Genomic DNA, 27,879 nt, shown 5'->3' with positions numbered 1-27,879 from the left:
GATTAGATTTATGGTTTTTGTTTGTGTACCTAGTCTTTGTATTTAAAAATGTTAAAGATTGTATCTGTCCATGTATGTAAATATTGAACATATTATTATCTTAGATATAATTTAATTATAAAATTGTAGAGAATACAATTTAAATTATGCACTTTGCAGTAAACATACTATATAATACTATACACCTGTAGCTTCAAGACTCAGTTTAGATTCCTTGGCTGATCGCCGACATTCACTAAATCTCCAGTTCTTAAATAATATTCTACTGGTAAAATTGACTCACCTATACCTTCCTTTCTCTGATTAGTTTTAAGGTATCTCAACGATCTATCAGGCATCCTGCCCCTTTTTTGATTTCACTATCTACCACAAAATATATGTTAAATTAACCTATCAGGCGTATATAGTGTCCATTGCCAATGTGGACCCCTCCTTCTCGTTTTTAAATTGTTGATTGATATTGTTGTATATATGTCCTAGTATATTGTAAATTTAGTAATATTAATGTATATTATACATGTAAAAGGGTTCAGTCCGTAAATCTTGAAAAATAAGTAAATAATTTAATAATAATAATGTTTCTAAAAAATTGTAATATATATTAGACAGTAGTAAGATAGTAGTAAATAATATATTAATACACACAAGTCACAAATATATTTAGGTGTAAGAAAATAATTAATAATTTTAATTTCTAAAATTTAAAATATTTCAAATCGAATAATAATAATGAAAAAAAAAAAAAACAACAGAATTCTAAAGTATTTATAATTCATAGGCACAATGTAAAACAATTTGTACATTTCTTAGAAGTCATCTACGTATATTATATTTCATGTTTATTTACACTAAGACTCTTCGTTTTTTTCTCGTTCTAGTCGATTTAGGTTCAATTGCCAATTGGAAAGACTCTTTGTTTGAAGATTTTGTATGGTTTTTTTGTACAAAAAATACCAAACAAATCCAATTGCCATGCACAGTGCAACTTCTATATAGTATCCATTTACAATAATGTTACAATCACCTCCCTTTATTTTGCACATCTATCATTAAAACAAATTTTGAATAAAACAAATCCAATACTTATAAAATATAATAGTTAATTATTATTGTGAATTCCGATGGGATAAAAAAAAAGTGATGCGTGGCGCAAAGGCATCCGAATGTAGAGAAACTAGAAAAGATTTTTGCCGTACTGGCTTTTTAAAATCAGGCATAAAACAGCAATATTTTTATAGGTTATCAATGCTCCTCGGACAATTAGCTATAATATTAAATTTCTTACGTTTCTCAAATCTGTCGTAGAACAATTATTTTCATCATCATTTGAACATTTACTGAACGTGAGCACGTCAATCATTCGCAGTGCCAAAGTATGTGATACTACCCATCCAAAACTGGCAATCGTCGACAACATCGTCATGTATGTACCGCCAAAACGTGAGTCACTTATCCGAGAGAAAAATCCTAATGTGAAAAGGTACATAGTGTATGCTAAAATCTAAAACCAGAACAGTATAAACATTAAATATATAATCATTGTTCGATTATTATCTCACGTTTTCAATAAAATAAAAAAAATATATTTTTTGGAAAACTGTTGTTGCATAAAAATTCCCGTTTTTTGAATAAAGTTTTATTATATTTTTTTAGAATTTTCTACTTTTTATCTCAAGTACCGTCCAAATCCAATTTTCTGCCGAAAACCACTCTCTATGTTGAGAGGTAAGACATCAAGAAACAAAATATAAATTTTAAATTAAAAAAAAATACTCATTATTGTTAAACAAATTCATTAATCGATCCACTCTGCAGAATATCTAATATATAACAATATTATTGAATCTATGTATTATCAGAATGACATTATTTAATTGCATTTTATAAATAGCGTGCATGTTATATTGTTTGCGGACCAACTCTTGATTTTTAAATTAAAATTTTAGTAAATACAATTTGATTAATACGCATTTTTAGTTTTCAACACTTTTCCGTGTTTACAAGTGGTAATGGCATTTTAAATATATTATGTATAAATTAGTTTAAAAATGTATCAACCAACCTCATGTATTATACTTATAAATACTAAAATCAAATAATAATATGTCGGTACATTTACAACTCCATTATTTTTAATCAAAATTGGCGTGTAGTAAATTAATACAACATAAGCAATGCTCCAAAGTAACCTGCAACATAATTAATCAAAACATTATCATTGTTTTCACTTGAATTACAGGTACAACTTTATACAAATTCCAATAGGATACCTACAGAGATGAGGTATTGGTGGCCAATAATGTTTTACACATTTTATAACGTTTTATTGTTTTTCATAACTCTAAATAGTTAATTTGAGAGTCCTATCATAAAGTAATCATAAAATTTTTTTGGCGGGGACAAATTTGAGAAAATAAATTAAGTTTATAAATGTGAATGGTCGTATGGATATTGTATGATTTGTTTGAAAATATAAAATATTTTTTAATTTTAATACCTGATTGGCATTAAATTCAGGTATGCACTCATCGGTTTTGTACCTGAAGTATATTTTGATACAACGATAGGTACAATAAATTTCACTATATACATTGATATAGTTATTATCATTATATCGTCTTTAGATACACCGGCATCAATTAGTTTTAATTTTGACACAGAATCAGTTGCCGAAAATCCAATCTAAATTTTAAAAAAATAATAATTTACTGATAAAAATTAATTTCAATTTATTATTCAAGATTTTTAATTAAAATTAATATAATATTCACCTTCATTGTTAACAATGCAACTGCCAATACTCGAATATTAGGCAGCTTAAAAATTCTCCAAAGAAGTTTATAGCTTTTAAAAACGTTAATTTGTACGTGCCCCTCTTCTAATCTGTTATCCATTTCTCTTTTGAATATACCAATAAATGTTGTTATCAACATAATTATGAAGCTCCAAAAATACAAAAAACCTAATACAAATTATAAAATAAAATTCGTATGGTTAAAAAATGTTTTAAAAAAGTTCTAATGGTGGATATTTTAAATTATTGACACTCCAATTTAACACTCAACTTGTACTTAATTAAATACATTTTAAACATGGCGATTGATTAATTGACACACTATAAAAATAAAGAGGTAATTAATAATACAATACTTAAGGGTAAAATTATTAAAAATGTAAATAATTATTACACTCAAGTGTTTATAACAAAAGTCTCTAATTACGTATTTTTGAAAACCTACTTTATAACGATGTACATGATACACATTGATTATAACATTAAAACACTGATAAGAGTATTTTTACCGTTTGATGACGTACCTTTTATAGTGATTATGCCTCCTGTGCTGAGCGTTATCCGTAAGTATTTATTACAAAAGTCTTCTGATGTAAGTAAAACAGGACAAATTGTACCTATAAGCACACCCAATGCTACACCCGTCCCGTTGCACGTGGACGCATGACCCACGTTGTTCCTGGGAAAATACGTTTTAAATCATTAACCGATGTATGTTATCAGTGTTTAGTCATATCTTAGAACTGTGGTCCACGCAAAATCGCAGACACAACTTACTTTTTCAGCATTGTCAGTGCCCATCCATCGACAACTATATCTTGTGTTGCGGCCAAGAAGCTGATGACACAAAACGTAGACACCAGCGCTTTGAGATTAGGTATTTCAGAGTCCGGCAACCACTCGTCGATGTTAATGGCCGTATAGAGTAAAACCACCCCTGTTCAATGCATAGAGTGTAAATATTTAGAATTATATTATATTATTGAAAATATAGTCATGAAGAATAAAAAGACCTAATATTATTGTATTGGAACACGCACAGAGGGAATATGAAATGTATGACGATTAAATTGCAATGCATCTGAATTCTTATATTTTTTCCATAAACTGCTTTTCGGGGAGCTACTGTTTATAAGTAATTTTAAAGCTTGGATCATTGTATATGTTTGAGTATTTTTTGATAACATAAATATTTAAAACTGTACAATTTATATAATTTACATATCAAACGTATTCCACGTCTAAGTTGTGTTAATTTATCATAAATTCATACGTGTGTATATTTTTTATGCATATTTATGATTTTAGCCCGGAAGAATATTAAATAGTTACAACGGTCAGCTATAGGAAAAATTCATAATTTGAACATTTCATAATCATATCTTTAATGCATAGAGTGCATTGGCCTATCATTTTTATGATTGAGAAGCACACGGTATTTATCACATAGTATAATTTATTATAATTTAAAACTGTATTAGGTATGTGGAGGTGGACACGTATGTATTGTGATAAAAAGTTAAAACCAAAAAATCAGAAATATAGTTGTATAACTTTAAAAAAATGGTATATAGTATGTTGACGAAATTTATTCTTAAACAAATCCGTTATAAACTATATGATTTGCTAACTAAATCGATTAAAGAAAAAAAATAGTATAAGAGTTTCCTATAAAATGCATTAAAAACAGATTAATTATAATAACAACTGCATATTTAGATTTTTTTTTAAACATCATCTTTTTATGTGTTAAATATCTTAAGTTTTGAGTAGAAAATAATATATTTGTATACCCATCAAGTATTGAACGAACATGAGCCAAGATTTTCGTCTGCCTATCCATTGTACGTACAGTGAGTCTACTATTGGCGCCCATAAAATTTTTACACTATATGGCCATGCAACTAAACTGAAAAAAGCCTAAAAATTATTGAAAATAGTACATTTAATACTACAGTAGTATAAAGTAGGTAGGTAATTGACAATATTTAGTTAATTATAAATACATACATATTTAAACGAACCATGATCATAATATAATGAAACACAAAAATCTATAGTATCTATTACTAAGTTTTAATTAATTGCATTGAATATTAAATTATCAAATCTAAAATTTACCTGTTCTTTATAGGACACAATTTTTTTACTTTGAAAAATTATCGGTAAAGCAATGGCTAAACCCAAAGGTAATCCTTGTATTGTGTATAATAATATCAATAGAAAGAAGTTCAGCCAATCACCCTTCAAGTTTGATTTTTCCGGCAAAGACTGAGATGGAACTTCAAATATTTCTAATTTTTCTTCTTCTTCATTTGGTGATTTTTCCATATTCACACTACAAACTCTTTGTTTGAGAAATTATAAATGAATTGAAAGTTTTAAAACGTGGTATTGCACTGACGAATAACGATAGACTAAAACCTAACGAAAACATAAGTTTTTTATTGTTGTTCTGAACTTACAAACATTTTTATTGAGAATACTGAAACTATTTTTTACACAAGAATTTTAAACTATAACTATATATATATTATAGAGTATTTATATATAGAGTTATGGTTTGAATGTTATAGTAAAATTTGAGTGGGAAGTATGAAAACCTATAGCTTGATATTCTTGAGGAATAAATTATTGTAATGGGTCCTATGAACATAATTTATACTATACAAATATGTATAATATACAATATATGATATACGATACATTAAAATTATTAATACTCACATAAAGAATACTGCATACAAATTATGATGAATTGCTTGTGATTATACTAGTTCGTCACTTATATAATAGTATGAATATTTAATGTTGCTACAGATAGGGAATCGTATTTATTGGGATCGTTAAATGTTGTGAAGGTGGCAGTTGTTGTGATATTAGAGAATGGTAATGATCGCACCGATTGGTTGATGTCTATTTAAAACCAATTTCTGCAATTATAATAATATCAATAGACAATGATTCTTATAAAATATACAAAATAATATTATAAAACATTATTTGTTAATATATTACCTATTCTAATTTTCGCACTTAGTATGGTTCTATTGTAATTTGTAAGTAACTATTATTTAACAGCTTATTAAATAAAAGTACGAACCAATATAAATAATAAGTATAGACTTGATATAAATAAATATTTTCATCTAGAGGTAAATAAATACGTAGTATTGAATCAAATATTAGTTCTCCGAGGTACCTAAGATAACGCAGGTCAATATTGCGCTAAACATGCAATTAATTTAATGTGTATAAAATACACAAAATATTGTTTGCAGAATATGCTCATTTAATATTATGTTTGAATGGTATTTGCATTTTAGTAATAAAATATTATGCCAAGTGACAAATACCATAATTTATAATTTATATAGTAATATAATATACGTCAACCTACACATTTTCACATTTATGTTTTTATTACAATTCTTATAATTATTCCTAATGTGATTTAAATTATTATTTATATTATTACTTTAATCCATATCTTAGTGGGACGCAAGTGTACACAAAAGTATCTATAGGTACAGTTGCTTTCCCAAAGATGAAAGAACCCTCTAGATTTGCAAAATTATATTTCCTATTGCATGAAAAGTGAAACTAACCAATGACCACATTATGAATACTATTTTCATGCTAAGATGACAATAATTATATTTCTTGAAAATATATACTTTAACGCAAAAATATATAATGTATGTTTGAAAAATGGCATTATTAAAAGTGTTGTCCACGATAGATCCATTTTTTATTTTATTTTAATAAAAATTAAAAATAACCGTTATCTGTTGTTATTGTTATATAATGTGTAATAATAAGAATTATGAAATTATTATATAATATAATAATATAGTGACTCATGCTCGTTATACTAGCCTTTTGTATATTTACTATGTTGTCTATTATAGATTCATTATTATAAATTCTTTTTTATCCAAATGTCCTTTTGAAGGGACCCCAAGTGAAAAATATAATATACGGTGAGAAAAATCAGAAAAAAATATGCACCTATTGATCTCTCCGACCAATTCGCATGTACAAATTATAAATGCTCGGATAAACTGCATATTAATTAATTATAATATATAATATTATAGGTAGGTTTAGGTACCTACTATTAATACATGTATTACAGACCGTTGTGGATTGCGTTATCGAACGATGCCGTGGGCCACTTGTTTGATATAATGTGATAATACACTATAAACCCGGCAGTCACGTCTCCTGCCGAGGACGAATGTTTGCAATTTATCGGTGGCCTCCACTGGTTCAAACGCGTATAAATATAATATGTAAACGACGGTTGACGGCACACGTGCGCCTAAACGCTGTGTTGCTGCTGCTTCTGATGATGATGATAATGATAATGTTGATGATAGTGTCGACCGATTGTGAAAATCATAAATTCACAACTCGGCACGTCAAACGATCGGAGTAGACTAAGACTCTGAAACTAATATATCGTAGGTATACAGAGTATTTCCATTATCCGGTGGCCACGGTCGTATTACGTGAACAATTTATCGTAGCAGGAGACTACACTTTCGTACAATTACGTTTTATAGTGCGTGTGTATAATAATATGCGGTATGTATAGTATAAGGTTTACTAAAACAACGTTTAATATGCGGAAAAATATAATTGTATACTCTCGATATAAGTAAGCACCTTTAGGCTATAAGCAATGTAAATATATTATGATTATATATTTATCACCATTATGGTATAACTGTATAAGATGATTTCTAAAAATACGCGAATTACACTATGATGAGTAATAAAAATGTATTACAGACTGCAGTACCTACACTGTGTTCCCAACGTTTTCCATAAGGTACCATATTATATATTATAAACTTTATTATTTTCCCGTGCTGTTGTTTTCATTCGCACCCTAGTTTTTTGTCTGCTGTTAGTGAATTTCATACCAGTTCCGACGTTCTACTCCACGACGCCGTGACCTGTAATTTTTTGTAAATTATTATTTCCAAAATGCTGGCAAAATATTTGAATTTTATTATTAACAACTATGTTTTTTTTTATTGTATTTTCATAGTTTAATATTGGAAGAATATAGTTCAGAACGATGTCGGTAGACCACATAATAAATGTTTAAGTTATCGGTAAACATCATACCTACTAAATATAGGACTGCCTATAATGTATGTATTGCATAATATTATGAAACACGTTTACATATTATGTTACGATCAATTAGTTGTAGGTACGTAGTACTACGTACACATCAGTAGCCCGAAAACACTAATCGTTACACAAATTATAGCTGCCTATTATTTCGTCAACGAAAATCACACTTTTCAATTACAGTAATTACTCACCCTAAATTAGACAGTAATTTAAGTGATCCGCCATATTATCATAATTACATGTATCTCAGTTAAAACTTAAAAGTGTTAAAACGCATTTCATCAAAGAAAACTATGGAATTTAAACACACGTGGTTCGAGGTGGTCGACCACCTCAACGCTGCGCGGCAGTTTCGCCCATTTGAATAGCTTATTTGAATAACCCATGTTTAATATTGTAGGCGGTTATAATGGTTGTATACATTGGCACAACTAGGGGGGTGATTTGGGTTCTTAGCACCCCCTAAATCAAAACTAGCTCACCCTAAAAAATCGTTGGGTGTTAGGTCTCTTTGAATCACAAAAAAACCTGGAGCTTAAGCACCCCCTAGTTCAAATGTCTAGTTGTGCCAATGGTTGTATACTTATATACAGCTAGTTGATAAAAACCGCTAAATGTGAAATCAGTTTTAAAATTTACATTTTACGCAGTTATAGGGTCTTCCTGTATTCTTGAACCATCTACGATAAGTACATCAATATCTTAGATTTTAAATGTTTAAAATGGTTTAAATCGGAAATAATATTAGGTATATATCCGTCGACGTCATAATATATATTATACATTGTATGAGCCACTGAGGGTAACATCTATACTTTGGTTAGTTAATGTAAAATATGAAATATACAGTATACACGTACAAAAAAATAATAATAATAATAGTAATAAAAAACTTATGACTGAACGTATATTAAACTGTTTGTAATTCATTGCTAAAAAAACAAACCATAGAATATTTAATATTAAATCACACATTTTAAAAACCATCCAAAATCATAATGTACAATATACAATAAAAAACGTACACGTTTAAATAGCAATTTGATCAGTACATAGCATTATTTTTAAGCATAGTTCACTGGTCTCAGAAAAATCATATTAATAATCAATATATTACATTTATTAAAATACTAGCTGAACCCGTGTACTATACGTTGCCCGTTGAAAGTGCCAATTCTATATGGTTCAAACTTTGTTCAATTCGTTTATTTAATACTCGGTATATAATGTTTAAAACTAAAAAATTTCATCTATCATCTTGAAAATCAAAATACTTGTGTAAGAACCACTTTAAAATGTGAATTTTGGAATGTGCTATCTTAGTGCACACTTACATGGTGGTCCGAAGGTACCGTGAAAATTGCAAGCTTAAGCTAACATTATATAGGATCTACACTGACTCAGTCAAGACACGTTCGATTATATTATATTACAGACATCCCGCCCCCGCGAGTAGCGTACGTAATTACGAATGTTTTATTAACATGTTGTTATTATGATGTGCATGTGCAGGTTCCCGGGACAACGCGTTAGAAAAGTTAACCTTGGGAATACCATTTTTACTAAGTTATATAGTTTTTACCAAATATAATTTAGGCACAGGTCTAAAATTATATTCAATCATAACTTAGAATAAACAAAATTATATTATTATTTAGTTTATTTTTTTTCTGGACAGCATGGCGCCACTGTTGTTTTTTTTCCATCCAGTTTCCAACTTTTCCGGTGGATTTTCATAAAATTTTCTTTCATGCAAACATTGTCCTGACAATCAAATTACGAATAAAACAGAAAAAAAATCAGTCAGACCAGTCGAGCAAAAATAACAATATAGGTAGCACATAGTATATTTAAGGACTGCATCTGCGTATAGAGTATGTAAAGACAACGTTCATAATATTAGTGCAACGGCATCGAGTTAAAATCTCAGATATCATTACAATTTTTTTGCCATTTTTTTTACTTATTCCGTAGACTTTTCAAAAATGTTTTTTTGTACAAACCTTGCCTTAAAAATTACGAACAGAACAAAAAAAAATCGAGCCGTTTTTGAGATTTACCGAGATTGACAGACTGCAATCTATGTATATGTATAAATATGTATATGACTATAAAAACTATAAACAAAATATAGTCAATCAAATTAAACGTATTTCATCATTTTATAATATTGAGATGATTCCTTAAATAATTACAATAATTACAAGTGTACATGCAATACATTTTTTTATGGTGATTTTTTTTTAAAACAGATTTTAAATGTTTCAAAAAATGTATTATACTTTTTACGATGTAAAAATGTACATGATGATACATTTAATAGTTGCATTATCTTTATTCACGTGGATATAAGGCATGATTCGACTGCTGTTACAGGTCGTTTCATATTTATAATCCAATAAGAAGCGTTCAAAGATTGATACTTCTTGATTATATTTTTAAAAACACAGTACCAAACAAATCCAATGATCAAACTTATGAAAACCACTATATAATATCCGTCAACAGATACAACACAACTTCCTCCATTCGTTTTGCATAACTGAAATAAAAATTAACCCGTGATCATGTTGACATTTATATTATTGAAATATTGTACAAAGAGTATTTTGTAACATACGTACCTAGGTAAAATAAACATAAAGTATAAAAATTACAATTTTCTTACATTTTTTAAATCTGGAGTTGTACAGTTATTCTGGTCGTTATTCGAACACTTGCTAAAAGTTAAAAAGGCGACCAGTTTCAAAACCAAAGTATTGGATAGTAAAAATCCCAAATAGAAAAATGTATTGAATAACGTCATATATGTGCCTCCAAAACGAGGATCACTCAATCGGCAAAAGAAAGCAAACAAAGTTAATAACATGAAAAAATTCAGTACCTGAAAAAAAATGATTTTACGCTTAATATTATTTATTACATTTAAAATTCAATTTATACGATAAACATGAAAAAATATACAACATTAATTTGCATAGTGGTTTGTTCAAATTAATCTATTTAATACATTTCAATCGGTTCTTTTTCATATTTTAATAATTGTACTGATATTACACAATATCACCTATACTAATGCATTAATTAGTTCAATGAATTTGTATAAAATAGTCACTTGCATTAACTTACCTCGTTTGTTATTAATACTAATCCCATTATAAAATAATAATATGTTGGCACAGTGACAAGGCCATCTTTTCGTATCAAACTCGGTGTGTAATAAATCAGTAACACATAAGTAGTACACCAAATTAATCTAAAATAAAATTATATAATTATATATATTATATAGGTAGTATAAAGAGTGATTCTTTTAAAGGTAAAACATTCTTTTCTCAAAAATTGTTGACATTTCAGGAAATATTTTTGTTAGTTAATATTTTGAAGTCATTACCTACAATTGTCATTTCATACCAACATTTTTCAAAAAAATTTTATTATTTACTATAGGTATTTTAAGTGTTTTCCTTTTTTGAATGAAAGCATATATTTTTAGATTATTATTTTGAACGAGCAGTTAATTATAAGTTTTAATTATTTTAACTTCAGATGATCGGAGTGGAGTGACAAACGGATACCCATCAAATTGTTGACCCACAATTGGGGAAGCAGATTAACAAAACGCGCTTTGGTGGAAACAATTTGTACCGCTCATCTGAATTTCGTCATTTTGATTACTTAATATAAGATGTATTGTTGCATTTTAGATTAAAAACAATAATAATATAAACTTTAAATGCACCCAAATAAAATTTATTTTATATTATTTGATAATGTAATGAGTTGGTTTTAAATATACCTGAATGGTGTTATTTTGAGGAAATAACTCATCGGTTTCGGGCCAGTTATATACTTAGATACAAATATAGGCAATATGCATTTTATAATATAAAGAGCTGTTGTAATTATCATAATGTCATCTTTAGATACACCAGCATCAATAAGCTTCAAATTTGAGACATTATCTGTTGCAGTGTAGCCAATCTAAAACATGAATAAAACATAGATAGTAAAATTTATAATAAAAAATACATTTAATCACAAAAAAAATATTCAAATAAAAAATATTAAATTAAATTAAATACAATGGTATAAAAATAGCTTATTTAAATTAATTAATTAACTTATTTTATCACACTAAATTAATATTCACCCTAGTTGTCAGTAAAGCTAATGCCAACACTCTAATACGTGGTAGTTTCAGAATATCCCATAGTAATTTATAATTCTGAAATACGTTGATATTTACGTATCCATCTTCTAATCTGCTATCCTTTTCTTTTTTGAATATGGCCACAATAGATGTGATCACCAAAGTCGTGGTGCCATAAAAATATAAAAAACCTATGCAAAAAAAAAATATATATAAATACAGTGTGATTTCAATGTAATTTAAACACAAACACATTAAACCATTCAAATTCCGTTAAGGACTGTGGGGTAAAAGAGACTGATCGTTTAATTAATGCGATTAAATGGAATTAGGATTAAATAGCGATTAAATAGAATTAGGATTTAGAACAAAATAATTTTTTTTAAGGGGTGCGACATAATTTTATAATTTGGACAAATGATCATTTGATGAACTGAATCAACTAAAAATGCATAAGAAAATTGGTTTTTTCATATACAGCACCTATAATTAGAACTGTACAGTAGTCAGTAAGTAATAAAAGAATATTCAAGCAGAAAATTCAAGAAAGAATCATACACATTTTTTTGAAGATATTGATCAATGGCGCCCACAGAAATATAAAGCAGGGATCAAAGTCAAATAGAAACACGGCTCTTACAGTCAATTTTAATTTCATAATATAATACTTAATAGTTAAGACAAAAAAAATGTTTGGTTCAAAATGCTGCTGTAAAAATAACATCTCTTACTTTACAAAACCATACTAAAGTTTTTGGAAACAAAAAATAATAATAATACAGTTATAAGGGTGTCAGAAGCGACTCATTTTTAGTACGAAAACTTGAATCACCAGAAAAACTTTCACGCCTCTTTAATAGTCAGATACAAACAGTTTTTATTTAATTTCATTAAACCTTGAAGACTTGATAGGTATGGATCACAATAGTTTCCAATATTAAAAAAATATATTTTCAGAAGTAGTAATAAACGTCTAGATATTTATACAGTTTTGATCATTTTGTAATGTATTTTTCCGGCGTTATTTAAGTTAATTGAAGTCCAATGTGACCAGAATAATATTTTTCTCTTTCAAAATGAATATTTATTTTCAATCGACTATCAGAATGATGACTACTTATCACATGACACAGAGTATTTGACATTAAAATGTACATTTTTAATTCAGAAGTATAAATGCTGTAAAATAAATCATAATACATCTGTGCATAGTAATCATAACACTTGTACATACTGCAGCGTTGCAATGAATTCAATTAAAGGCTAGTCAAGTATTTCAGTGTACGTTTCAAGAATTGGTAGGTAACTTCTTTTATTATCGTACTTTTCATAGAAATTAGTCCTCCAGCGCCAGGCGTAGCTCGAAAATAAGTAGTATTGAATTGATCTGACACGAGCAGTGTGAAACAAACGGAACCTATGAACATTCCAAACGGTACTCCTACTGAATTGCACGTTGAGGCATAACCCACGTTCTTCCTGTTAACGAAATCAAAATTTAACGATATCTCTGTGACAAATAAAATTGTATCATTGTAATTTGCACTGCTCACTTATTCAGCATAGTCAATGCCCAACCGTCGACGACAATATCTTGAGTTGCTGATAAAATATTAACCACAAAAACCACGATTATTAACATTTTTAGGTTTGGTTTTCCTGACTCAGGTAACCAATCGTCGATGTTATTGGCCACGTAAAGTACCAGTAAACCTATCGGACATTAAAAAAGAAAAAGAAATTTCTAATAATGAAACGTGAATCTTATAAAAATATAATATATCATATTATTATCCAAGGCCGTGTTCAGAAATTTTCTATATAATTTCTTGTTTATCTTTAAATAAGATATTGAAAAAAATTCTGAGGAGGGGGGGGGGGTCCAGACATTTTTATGAAATATAATACCTATGAAAAAATTTAATGTACTTACCCATTAACAATTGGAGTGGTATTAGCCAACATTTACGCCTACCTATACATTTAACATAGAGTGCATCTACTACTGGAGCCCACAACAGTTTCATACTATAAGGCCACAATGAAATACTAAATGCAGCCTAAAATTAGACAAATAATTTTCAATTAATAACTATAGATTATAGACATAAATTTTATGTTAGCACGTTAAAAAATAGCTGGTAAGTGGGTGTTGCTGTGCTGTACAGTAGGTTACAAGTGGGTGACTGTAATGGATGGTGTTAAAATTTAATTCAATGATATAATACCATTGTATACAAAAACGATTCTGAGCGGAGACGCTTTGTCAGCCTAGAATATTTTATATTATATTTACAATGTTTTAATTAATACAGCAGTCGGTTGAGTTGAATTATTATTATTTTTTTATTATCATATATGTAATATGTATAATGTATATATAATAATATACTTTTGAAGTTTAAAGTACCAACGAGTAATATTTTTTAAATATAACACAAAACTAAAATTATTCTTCTTCGTTTAAGTATCTAATTTTTTTCCAAATTGTAATATAAAATAACTATAAAAAACTGTACTTATATTATTTAGATTTTTTGGTTACAGAATAACTTAACTTATGTGGAACCCTATTTTAAATTTTCAATCCTTGGCTTTAAAAGTTGAACATTTTATACATTTTTACCTTCAAAATCAACTTCAAACGCTCATAAAAATTTAATTTGACTTTCCGGTGGACTTTTTTTTTTGATAACCACGGTCAATATTGAAATTTGAAGAATTTTTTTACTTTTAAATAGATTTTTAAACACAAACAGAAAAAACAAAGTAGAATTCAATGAGGTTTTTTATTAAAATAGTTATAAATAATAAGTTATAGTGATTTATAAATTGTTAATATAGTAAAACTGATAACCAGGGTTGGGATTTTATAGCATTTGCATATTTCTTATGGGATTCTTCAAAAATAGCAGAGTAAGCTAAAAATGTGTCTCATGATACAAAGAACTCAAATTGAATATTTTTATTTTGCATATTTTTGCATATTTTGCGATATTTTAAATTGTAGTGCTATTTTTGGACTTTTGAGTTGTTTTGCTTTTTATCAGTTCTTGAATCAAATTTGGTCATATTTTAGTAAACGTGTTTTAAGTATTTATTTTAAATCGAATTACCAAAGTAAGTATTATATAGATTAAGTAAATAGACCGATTACCGCGCCGTTCATAATTTTGTATTATTTGGTTCTAATTTTTAAACTTTTGTTATTTGCTGGTTTTGTTGGGTAAAAATGTAAAACTATTAATTAATAAATGTTCTCTTTTTTTTATTGTTTGCATATTTTTAACTCATATTTAGTGATATTTAGCAATTTTGTTGGTGTTAAATTAATAATTAATAAATTTCCTTTTTTTTCTTTTTTTTTGCATATCTAAATATTTAAAGTAATATTAGAGTTTTTTAATAGTTTATAATATTTACTTATACAATATTCATACATTGTTAAGTGTATTTTGTTAAAATCATTTCATGCATAACTTAATAGATTCATATTTCTACGCACTATTATAATATTAGGGTTCGAGACTTCTTGCATTTGTCTGTTTTTTGTAGTGATCATAGATTATTCTAGGTAAGTTATAAATTTATTTTACGAAATGGCATAGTTACAATATAACATAGTTTGTATTTGTATATTTTTGCATCTTTCGTTATATTTTAGGAAATTATGTGTGATTTTTAGCATATTTGTACATATTTCACTTAAATGCAAGTACAATTATCGGGAAAAATCATATTTGAATAACATTCAAGAATATCTTAAAAAATACTAAGTTTGGGTAGGTACCATAGGGGCAAATAGCGTTCGATATTTGGGGAGGCTGAAGTATGAAACCAGTGAAACCCTACTATTATATGTATAATATTGAATAAAAAAATTTTTAGAAAATGTCTGGGAGTGCTGTTAACATTGTTGGTGGAGGCTGGCCCCTAATTCTCCCGATTTGCGCATATAGTACGTAGGTATTTAAGATTTTATGAGTATCTTTGTTACAAATTTCTGTTAAACTAATTGATAACTAGATTCTAGATTGTACGAAGAAAAGAAAATCAGTACCTAGGTCCTAGATATGTTCGTTGATCACGGTGTTCACATATCGCACGTTATAAAGTTATTCATCGTTATTTATTAAACCAGTATTAGTATTAGTATCTATAGCCTATGTTTCATATATATTAACGAAAAACAAATTTACATGGTTGATTTATTGAGAAGTGATTTTAGAGCTGATCTCTTATGATGTGAAATAAATTGAACGACAAATACACAGTTTTTAGCAGATTTAACGTGCCTAGTTAAAGTGATTTCTTTCTTATAAATATAATATTTCCATTTTAGATAAATAAAATTATGCTTTTTTTAAATTTTGTTTTCTTTGAATTGTATAGATACAATACGCATTCTCAAAGCTGGGCAAGTTAAAGGGACGCTACACGGATATTTGTTGTCTCCGACTTACAAGTGCGTAACAATTTACGCTCAGCAGATAACATTTAACTTCGTTAGTTTAAAAATTAGAGTGAACCGATCTATTATGAAATCTGATGGTAAGAACATTTTATGTGTTTGTAGGTAGGTTTTTTACGATAACTCAGTTTTAAGTGAGTTATGAGCATTTTAAATTTACGCTACATTATATACCCATAACTTGTTAAAAAAAATTGAACTACAGTAAAAAACTCACATACAAACACAAATAATGTTCTTAAAATCAAGATTCATAATATGTCGATTCACTCTTATTTTTAAACTAACGGAGCTAAACGTGATCTGCTGAGTGTAAATTTGCTATGTAATATGAAACGCACTTGTAAGCGGAGACAACCAAGTTACATAACTTCCTCTTAACGAATTTAACTCGTTAAGTTTAGTTTAGTTCAAAGTTAACTAATATATTTTTTTTATAACTTTGTGAAGTTAAAAATTATCTTCTTTAGAAAAAAACATTTCATTTTCCAATCGATAATAAAAATATCATATTTGCAAAATAGATGAATTTGGAAATGTTTTCAACCTTGGGGCACTATGTGCCCATGTAGAAGGCATTAACTGTTTACGGGGAACAATAATTATACTGACTGACCAATATTTGCACCATCCATACGAGAAGATGAATCTACTGTAAAATGACTACCTATTTTCTAGTTGTATAATAAGTTACGTAAAAATCTTGTACATTGGTTTTTGTACAAATACAACTAATAGATACAAGTGATATAAATTCTATTATTGCCTATACTTTAGTATTTGGAATATTTTATATCTATAGTATATATATTACATTCATAGATATTAAACGCAATACACATATATTATAATATATCGTCGGTGATGAAGCAATACGTAACTCCAAGAAAATCAAAAATGAGTTTTATACATACATTTTTTTCAGAAAAAAGTACCCTTTATTCTGGTGTAGTACCAAAATATCTAGTAAATATTCGAATTTCCAAGGAGGTTATAAACCGTAAAGTAATATCACATAAATTCATTAAAAATTTAATTTATAATAATACCACGTATTACGTATTCCATGATATACTGTTATCGAAGATGGACAATATGCAGTATAATATGGCATAAATACCTACATTTATATGTATATGTTAAGGTGAATGTCAACATTCACCAAATGTCGTCATTCACCTTAACATATACAATATACATAATATTAAATATACCCATTGAGGCATTGACAGATGTTTTGAATGGATTATTACAGAACAATTATTCTCTTTTAAAAGTCATTAAAAATAATTTAAGTCAATCCACTAAGCTCTTGAATCATTTATCATCAATTAAATTATTTTGTTTATGAACAGCAAAAAAAAATGTATTTTTATTATTTTTATTACGTCACAATAATGATTATCATTGATTATATAACACAAAATCTAATCTAATAATATTTTTAATATTTTTATTCTTATACTTTACGATGGTTAATAGTACGTTAAGTTGCTGGCAACTTGTAAATTTTTTAAATGAAACTGTATTTAAATGATAATGATACAACTTAAGATCTTTTTTAAAAAAAATACAAAACAAAATACTAAAAATTATCCTAAAAAAAGGACTTAATATACCACACAAAATATTTATACAATGGCATGAATGTACTACCAATAAAAAAAATATTTTACGAAGCGTCTGTACTTTACATAATTATAAATAACCTTATTTTTAAAACTGAACACAGACATAATACTAGACAAATATCTAATATCAAAGTACCTACCTACTATGCACAAAAAATTAACACAATCCACATACTTATATATTGGTTCAAAAATTTACAATAGCCTACCATTAGAAATTAAACACAGCAACTCTTTTAAGATTCTTAAAAAAAAAATTACACTTTGGCTATTACAAGAACAAAATAAAGACAGACTCATAACAAACGTACAGGATTACTGCATTATTTATCATATTAGTTGTACGACTTAACTATTGTTAATTTTAGTTTTATATTACCGTATTATTTTGTATTATTTAACTACACAATTTTTTACATAATACTATATTATATAAGCAAAGAGAAGAAAATATATATTTACTTATATTATTAATATTATATAGTTATGTGAGAAAGATATATTACAAATTATAATTATTTAATTTATATACTATTTAATGTATTTATATTTCAAATTGTGAACATGTTCAGTGGGGCCCATTATCTTCTCGAAGAAAAAATAAAAATAAATTAAATAAATAAATATTACCTATATTTTGTTCGGTAATTTTCATTTTAATGCGCAGGTATTCACAGGTTTACATTTTTTTTCTGATTCCCCCTACCATACAAAAAATATGTATACGCCACTGGATTATGGGATATAGTAATAATGACCTAATATAAGGTAATGGGTATTAAATTCTGATTAACTATGTTTAGCCCCCCCCCCCCCCCCCCCCATTGAAAAAACCCTGGGTACACCACTGCTCTAAAGTTATTTATATACATTTAAATATAATTCCAACTTACTTGATCTTCGTAAGTCACCATTTTTTTACTTTGTAAAATGATTGGAAGAGCACCAGACAAGCCTACAGGGATACCTTGTATTATGTATAGTATTATTAACAGGTAAAAATTAAACCAATCTCCATCCAGATTTGGTTTTTCTGATGTGGGTTTGCTGCGTGTTCCTTCGCATCCTTCTAGATCGACTCGATTTTTGATTGACTTTGTCATAATTTGATAACATATGATTTGATCGTTTTCCAATAAAATAATACAAACGGCATAAATTCTCTATTACACTTTGAGACTAAAAAACAACAAAATAACATTTAAATTAACTTTTTTTGAATTTATCTGATTTATATATAATATAAAATGATAATTTTTTTTAGCGTGTAAAGTTGGTGTCCGTTACAATATCACTGATATCATAAACGAACAAAAACATTTAATATATAAATCGTAACGCATAAAATCATTTTTTTTATTAATCCAAAACCTAACCTTATAGGATTAATTGACCTATTATAAATGTAATTAGGTATAAGCTATATGTCACATAACATAAGATTTTTTTATACCTACGTAAGATACATTTCAACGTAGGTGTAAGATGTATTAATTATTATAAATGTGTATGTACAGTTTATAAACAAATCAAAACTCCCTACCCATACATCAATATGTTATTTAATTAATTTAATAATAATAAGTCAGTAAATATTAAAATATTAACTCCAAAGCACTCGAGAAGTGAATTTAGTACAATGATAAATAGTATAGATCCGTGATTAAGATCAAAAAATGTATGGATGTATAAATTTAATTACTCCTTTATTAAAATACGCGTCTACAATACTAAAATGATGTATCATACAAAAATACCATATAGTTAATTTGCGTCCAGCAGTTAAAATTTGTAATTGTTAGGTTTTTTTTTTTTTTTTTATCGAACTTAAGCCCGGCGACTATGGCCATTAGCTGTTGTAGGGGTTATGAACTGTGGTAGGGGTAAGGTTGGTACAGTAGGTAGGTTTTTACGATTGTTTTTATTTTTAACGGTTGTTATGGTAGGTAGCAAACACGTGTATGTGTGGCAAGGTTTTTAACTACTATGAACCCGGGTGGTCACCCATCCAGGAACTAGTAGCTGTGGCCGTTACTTACTCCCAGTCGCATTCCGCGACTGTTAGCAGCCAACGCGCCACGCCAAGCCACAATTGTTAGGTTTATTATTATAGCAAATTTACAAATAATCAAACTTAAAGGTAAGAACATTATCTGTGATTTCTGGTTTGTATTATCGCTGTTTTAATTTTTAAACTTTAATATATTACATATTCACAGTTTTCTTGAAAATATAGCAATTTATAACAATTATAACAATCAAATATAACATTTTTTTTCTTATCTTTAAAATTCACTCTAATATTATAAAAACTATCACTATACACAGAATGAAACTGCTGAATGAACATTTGTTATGTTTTACTTTTGTAAGACGGAGGCAACACAATATATGAGTGTGTAGTCTTCTTAACTAAGTAAATTATTAAACAAAAATTTAAAAAAAAATCACTTACATTTTGTTATTTTTATCAAAACATCTGCAACTATAACTACCTATTATATTAAAAGTCTTAACGGATAAAATGAAAATCAATAGTTCAAAATATTCACGGAACCATTACTGCGATACGTTATAAATTATAATATAGTTCGAAACCCTTGCGCAATAGACAAATACAGGATCACAGTAAGTGCATCCACTGCTTCCAGTTATCACAGGCTTTATTATTATACATGCACGTTAAAAAATTTACTGAAGGCACGTTTTTTCCCCACTTATGATACGACGGTGACGGACTATGACAATCGTCTATATAGTATAGTTCTGAGCTGGAATGTACGGGTAGGGATAGAACACGATTCCGTACGGTCCTTATCACTTATCAGCGTACGGATTCGTGCACAGCTTAAGGCACACGATGCCGTACGTTTTGCATCTAAGATTTTAGTGCAATGTTGACAGATTTCCATAAGGCTACGTAGATATTTGACTATTTGACTTAGTTATACCGTTGTACGTACGTTTTGCGTATTCGTAATTATAGTGAGGGCCTAAACAGAGTACAGACGATCGGATTTTGCCTACCAGTCGCCGTGTTCCTTCAAATGCAGTATGCCGGAGCCAACGCCCGGCGTACTTGGTGAACTGGCCGATGCTGGCGAAAAACATTTCAATCAAATGGCCTCAGCCGATATATTTTATACCACATAATTAACGAATATAAAGAATATTTGATTCATAAAAATATAATCAAGTATTTGTGACGATAGTACCCAGGTACCAAGGTATCAAATTATAATTATTTTAATACAATTTTCCATATTTTTTTATACAACTTATACTTTTTCTATTTTGAATAGAAAAATTTCCATCAACTTTTTTTAGTGACAATAATAAATAATAAAAGGCAATTTGCACAGAAAAAGTAAATTAAAGTAAATTTAACCTTTTTTAAAAAGTATAAAGTAAAAAGTAAACAATTTTTTTTAATTAATCCTTTTTAAACAAATCCTCTCCACTGTATCTAAATTTGTATAACCCTTTAAAAAAACTAAATTTTACATAAGCCTTTTTTAAAATATCAATTTTTAAAAATTTAACCCTTTTTTAAATTAGCCTATCTTCTTCACAGAGGACTAATCTTCACACAAACAGTCATTTACATATATATATATATATAATTGAATCCTAGTTGCATTACGGCTTTGCCGTGAAGTATTTGATCGTCTTGGTCGTGGCATGGTATTGTTAATGAGAATATCGGCTCAATAAAACAAAGTCGTACGTAGAAAATGCGTGTTTGTGTAATTATAATACTTTTATTTTGTTTTTTGTTTATATAAAAGGTTGCTATTGATTACAAAAAATTATTATTATTATTATTATTATTATCTATATATATAAAAGACCAGCTGCTCCTGCGCACTTCGTGGCCCGTAAAAAAGGACAACTCTTAAAAAAATTGTGATTGTTCAACTCTTTTTTGGTGTAACTCACTGCAGTAAGTGCATATCACCCAATGTGTAGAATGTAATAAAAATGTGTAGGCAATGTGTGAAAATTCGATTTGATGCATGCTTGTGCCTGATCTGCCCGATTAACCATTGGCAACCAATAATAAATAAATACTTTATCTATTAATTATTTCTTCTATAACTAATAGCGACCATTAATATAAACAAACATTTCCACCGTAAATCTCGAAATCCCTGTTTGAGCACTTCCCCGGGCTGAATTAATTTGTTGTAACGTGGTGTTATATAGCCTATAGCCTTCCTCGATGAATGGACTGTCCAACCAAAAATAAATTTTTCAATTCAAACCAGTTGTTCCTGAGATTAGCGCGTTCAAACAAACAAACTCTACAGCTTTATAGGTATATTAGTATAAATTACTTCTAAATAAAATAAAATAATTGAAACTATTTACAATTTAGTTTTTATCCTATAAAATATAGAGTCTAGTCTGGTTATTCTAAATACCCAGTGATTTATTGGTCAACATACACGTTATTACAATTATATTTATCATCTATGAAATTTTTAAGTTTTTTTTTTTATAGGCTGGATATATGAAAAAAAAGTAGGCAAGTGGGTACAGTATAATAGGTATTTGAGCGGGTTACTGTAATGAGTTTGTTAAATTCGAATACAATAATATAAAAACATAATATACGATAAATGTGTTTGGGCCGAGAACGGGACAATAATAGCCCGTGTGCTCTGTCACCGTTTTTAACTTTATCGTCGACCAATCACACACACCGACCGACCTGCGTACTTCATATTGTGTATATATTATGTATGGCAATGCTCAAAGGAAGCAGATAGAGTTGCCGTGCAAGACCAGTGGTTAGTGAGTAAGTGGTGCGTGTATGGTGTTGTGGGTATTTTTGTGAGTGTATATTTAAAATAGTAGTAAAATGGTAACAAAAAGATCTAGACGTCTAGGAACTGAGTTGTTGTATAATAAAACAATTTTATATAATACACAACACTATCTATCATTGCAAATACAAAATATAAATAATAATATACGGCCCTTTTGGTCCAACAAGTAAAAATCTGTTGCATATAAATATACAAAATTATAATGTTTTAATGATATCGCAAGCTATTTGAGCTGTTACCCATTAGAGCCTATAAAATAGTTGTAACGATAATAATAATATGAAATATATGTAGCCCTTGTGGCCCATCCAAAATATAATAAATAATTTCAATAGTACACAATTTAAGTAAAATAATTCAGTGCCTAGCAGGGAATAATATATAATCAAAATTAAAATAGTTAGTTACTTACAACTTGGTGGTGTGTGGTCTGGCCAGTCGCAACCTGTACATAATATCCTATATGATTTCACAAAATAAATAAAATAATACCATACAAGGTAGCGATTCGCGCCTATACTGCAATAATAATAAAATGTGGCGATTTTGCTTTCTCAAAATAAATAGAATATTTCAGTGGCGATTAGCGCTCAATAACTTGAATGTGTGTAGTAAAAAATTTTTGGCAATTCGTGCCCACAATTTATACTCAAATGTTCCACAACGATTAGCGCCCGACAATAATAATAATACAAAAATCTAAAGGCGATTCGCACCGGTAAAATATAACATTGGCCGTATACCACGGACTCCTTAGAAATGACAACTTGGGCGACCGTGTAAAATATTTACGCACTGATAACGTTTTAGGGTACATCTATAATAATAATAATATTTATTGTTACCAAATTAAAATTAAATGTTCAAAACATGTTATAAGCATAAATTAATTAATCTTTGGTTCTCTTTTCAAAAGCAAAGCTTGTGCCGAAAAGAGAGAGAGTAAGCGATACAAAGTCTTAAGTAATTAAGAAAATGAAAAACAAAACAAAAAGAGAATTAATAATAACAATATAACAATATAGATAAGGATAGCAACTAATATATTAAAGCATATTAATAGCGCAAACACAGATTAGGTAGACCATTTGGTGCCTTAGCCATTCGTTATTGAAATGAACTAGAATATAGACATATAGTAGTATTTAATTTTATATAATGACAATGATAATAATATGAAAGTTATACTTTTAATATTAAATAGAGAAAAAGAAAGTAATTATAGTAAGAAGTAGATAATCAATAAGAAAACTTGATATAATATACAGTATACAATACGTTACAAAGGCATTATTGCAACAGAACATTATTTATATATTTTTTATACATTTTAAAGCTGTTAAAATCATGAATATTAAAATTATATTTAATACAACATGTTATGAACTTATATTTATGGCTCTGTTGTCCAAATATTGTATTCATTTTAGGGACAATAACATTAGTATTAACCTTAAAGCGCATATTATAATTGTGACACGGAACATCAATACAAGTTTTAAAACTGTAAAACAATAGGCAAATGTTTTTTGTGTATAATGTTTTTAAATGTAATACCTCTAACTCTTTATATAAATTAACTGTAGAAAATAATGCAGGTTTATTGAAAATAAATTTGAGTAATGAGTTTAAAGTGATTTCAAGGTTCTGAAAGTGAGTTCAAGTGTGTTCCTCCCCAAAATAAAATTCCATAAGAAATAATAGATTGAATGACATCTATACTTATTACGAAAAAATTGCAAACAACACAATTTATGAAATCGTAAAAGAATACAAACCTAACATTTATGTGTTGTGCGTGTGTGAGTGTGTGTGTGTCGGCCGGCGGTGGTATGGTAGGCGGTGATTATTGGTTATCGGTTCTAACAAAACGATTCTGAGCAAAGACGGTCTGTCAGCTTGTAGTTCTAAGTATATTTTTTGATATTATTGCTGTTAAGAGAACGCTACACGGTCATTTGGTGTCTCCGTCTTACAAGTTTGTAACATGGAAAACGAACGCTCAGCAGATCACGTTTAGCTCAATTAGTTTAGAAATTAGAGTGAATCGACCAATTATGAAACTTGATAGTGAGAACATTATCTATATTTGTGTATGGATTTTTACGATAGTTCAATTTTAAGTAAATAATGCGTATAATATAATAAAGCATAAATTAAAAATGCTCATAAATCACTTAAAATCTGAACTATCGTAGAAAACACGTACATGTCCCCAGCCCCACCCTTAGTTTTTTTTATTTTATGATTCAACTAAAGGCTTGCGAATTGTGAAAATAATCTTGCAAATTGTTGCTAATTGACTGCTAAATGTTGAGTTAAAAAAATGTTAAAATTTTTATTGGGTGGGGCTGGGGACATGTACGTTATTAATTATGCAAAATATTGAATTAGTTTTTGCCGAAAACATTGCATTTTAAAATCACTGTGTATAGAATATAATAATATACTTTAAAAATTAAAAGTTTCAAATACTCACGAATATTATTTTTAAATTACAGCAAATTAACTAAAATTGTTATTCTTTTTTTAAATACCATCCAATTTTGTCCAAATTAGAATTTAAAATTTCTATAGAAAGTATGTATTAAATTTTATATTTTTTAATTTTTATTTTTTGGTTACAGTACGAACATTGAACTACTTATGAGAAACCTTGTTTTAAATTTTCAATCCTTAGCATCCATACACTTTTAACTGTAAAATTATTTGCAAATTTTCGCTAATGAATTTTGTCAAAATACATTAAATGCTTATAAAAAAAAAAATCGTCTATAATATACTTAATATTTTTAAACTGCTATTATAAAAACTTATGAAGAACCTTACATTACATTTTCAAGTTATACTGTAGACCAGTGATTCCTAATCTCAGCTATACCTTTTGAAGATTATTATATATTTGATTAAACTATAATTCATTAATATATTTATATATTTATCAAAATGCTTGTAATTTTTTTGTATTTATCTAAAGCATTGGCAATTATGGCCATTAACATTTTCGGGTTACGGTTGGTTGAGGATTTATCACTAAAAACCCGGGTGGTCACCCATCCAGGAATAGTGACGCCGGGCGATGTTTGACCACAAAACACGTTAGTGATTGAAGCCAACCACGGAGCCAAACTAGGTCTCATGTTTGTAGTTTTACAATGATAATTGTCGCGTAATAAACAGTAGTTACAAAAGTAAATACATTAAATATGTCAATGACTGCAATGGGATAAAAAGAAAATACATATTTACTTCACAATCCGTTAATTAAGGTAACGATTTTCAAGCCAGTATCCTATATTATGATGATTGATAATATTGAACATTTATTCAAATGTCCAGTTTCAATACCAAACACTTCAAATTATATCGGCATGACGCTACACATAACACATAACACATATAAAAAACAGTTTGGAATTTTGGAATGAATTATGAATACAAACCGTTTATTCAATAATATTTATGTAACACTTCGATAAAATATATAGTTTTGATTTTAATACACTATGTTCGATGATTAATACAATTATTGTAAATGTGCTCAGATTCTATAACTCATCAACACTTAACACATACACGACTGTCTAGGTTCCTATGGAAAAACATAATGTTAATATGAATATTGAATATAATTTTATGATAAAATCAAGGAGAGACCTATTGTGATCTATTACAGTATTGCATGGCCATGACGTAGTGTTTTAACTATTCCAATATCAGTTTGTAGAATAATTACTTTGAGAAAACGATGAGTACTGAGTAATTATTTAATCAAATACGGGTCAAATAATCACACACACAAAAAACTGTTTAAAAAAAAAATTCTATAGTATATTTTCCAATCATTCATTCTTAATACATGTTATAACACTCATAACTAATATAAGTATCAGTCTTAAAAAAGAACAATACGATGTGAAGATGAAGTAAATTTTTTTAACGATGTATATCTATATTCTACATACCTATAAACAATAATTTGAAGCTCCAGTTCCGTGATTACCAGCTTGATCGCCGCTGACACATTGCTTATAGAAGCAAATTGAAGCAAAACGGAAACGGTAGATAGATCCACAGAAGCGTAGACATGATTTCTGAAAGGGGGGAGGGGGGCTTAAAAAAAACGACATATCTAAATGGGAGGGAAAAATTGGAAAATTCCCCACCCTCTCAAAACTTTTTACTAAAGTAATAAAAAGCTAATGGGGGGGGGAGGTCTGACCATCTCGTTCCCCCTTGTATACAGTATACACCCCTGTAGATCCACTATAAAAGATATAGATATAGATATGTCGACTAATACAGATATTATTAGTTGGGTTACCTATATCTAAATGACGCATATTCAAATCCACAGTTTTTGACCAATTTGCACAAAATTTTTGTCACATAATATGATTCACGATCCCGGATGGGTCAATGGAGTATTATAACAAAAGTGATGTGTATAAGTTATAACAGCTATTATATATAAAAAACAAAGTGTATTGCTGAAACTTAAAAAAAAAAAATACGAAAATTCTCGACCGATTTTGACAATTCAAGGAAGGTATATTATATTGGTAACTCGGGCACAGATTTATATGTAAATACTAAATACATAATTTTATCGAATGAAGATTTCATAATTCTGTCAAAAAAAATAGCACGTTTCATAACACCCTAATTAAAATAAAACGCATTCATTATTAAATATTTTTGCAAGTTTTGAATTAGTAAATGCATTTTCTTAAATATTTTATGAATAAGTACATATTTTGTTTTGCATTTTAATATTTATCTATTTATAGACTTATTGAGAATAATCATAAGTTCGCGAGAATTATATGCAATCTGCCGTAAATCGT

At 28.2% G+C, this 27,879-nt stretch overlaps 2 protein-coding genes across 6 annotated transcripts; both read right to left on the bottom strand.

Annotated features, from left to right (window-relative positions):
* Positions 1-612: 612 nt before the first annotated feature.
* Positions 613-7,250, bottom strand: LOC132941269 (acetyl-coenzyme A transporter 1-like). 4 transcript variants are annotated; one of them, XM_061009249.1, is made up of 11 exons: positions 6,909-7,250; positions 5,522-5,727; positions 4,916-5,218; positions 4,588-4,714; positions 3,572-3,731; positions 3,319-3,473; positions 2,772-2,962; positions 2,498-2,682; positions 2,063-2,189; positions 1,286-1,501; positions 613-1,043 (listed from the first exon to the last, which is right to left on the bottom strand). In XM_061009249.1, the coding sequence occupies exons 3-11, from the start codon at positions 5,123-5,125 to the stop codon at positions 849-851; spliced, it is 1,566 nt and encodes a 521-aa protein (XP_060865232.1). In that variant the 5' UTR covers positions 5,126-5,218; positions 5,522-5,727; positions 6,909-7,250; the 3' UTR covers positions 613-848. The 4 variants fall into 4 exon arrangements, with proteins under 4 accessions (XP_060865232.1, XP_060865230.1, XP_060865229.1 ...); XM_061009247.1 differs by having other exon boundaries at positions 6,913-7,250; XM_061009246.1 differs by having other exon boundaries at positions 6,935-7,250.
* A 2,838-nt stretch (positions 7,251-10,088) lies between these two features.
* On the bottom strand, positions 10,089-26,650 carry LOC132940936 (acetyl-coenzyme A transporter 1-like). Of its 2 annotated transcripts, XM_061008743.1 has the most exons (11): positions 26,476-26,650; positions 26,282-26,409; positions 19,094-19,379; positions 14,032-14,158; positions 13,652-13,811; positions 13,423-13,577; positions 12,099-12,289; positions 11,745-11,929; positions 11,075-11,201; positions 10,614-10,829; positions 10,089-10,487 (listed from the first exon to the last, which is right to left on the bottom strand). In XM_061008743.1, exons 3-11 carry the CDS (start codon positions 19,301-19,303, stop codon positions 10,284-10,286), a joined length of 1,575 nt encoding a protein of 524 aa, XP_060864726.1. In that variant the 5' UTR covers positions 19,304-19,379; positions 26,282-26,409; positions 26,476-26,650; the 3' UTR covers positions 10,089-10,283. The 2 variants fall into 2 exon arrangements, with proteins under 2 accessions (XP_060864726.1, XP_060864727.1); XM_061008744.1 differs by lacking the exons at positions 26,282-26,409; positions 26,476-26,650 and adding an exon at positions 20,656-20,842.
* Positions 26,651-27,879: the final 1,229 nt, after the last annotated feature.

Source organism: Metopolophium dirhodum, chromosome 3, assembly GCF_019925205.1.
Source record: "Metopolophium dirhodum isolate CAU chromosome 3, ASM1992520v1, whole genome shotgun sequence".
In the NCBI taxonomy this organism is placed as follows: Eukaryota; Metazoa; Arthropoda; class Insecta; order Hemiptera; family Aphididae; genus Metopolophium; species Metopolophium dirhodum.
Note: the sequence above shows the minus strand (reverse complement) of the source record. Positions and strands in the feature narration are given on the sequence as shown.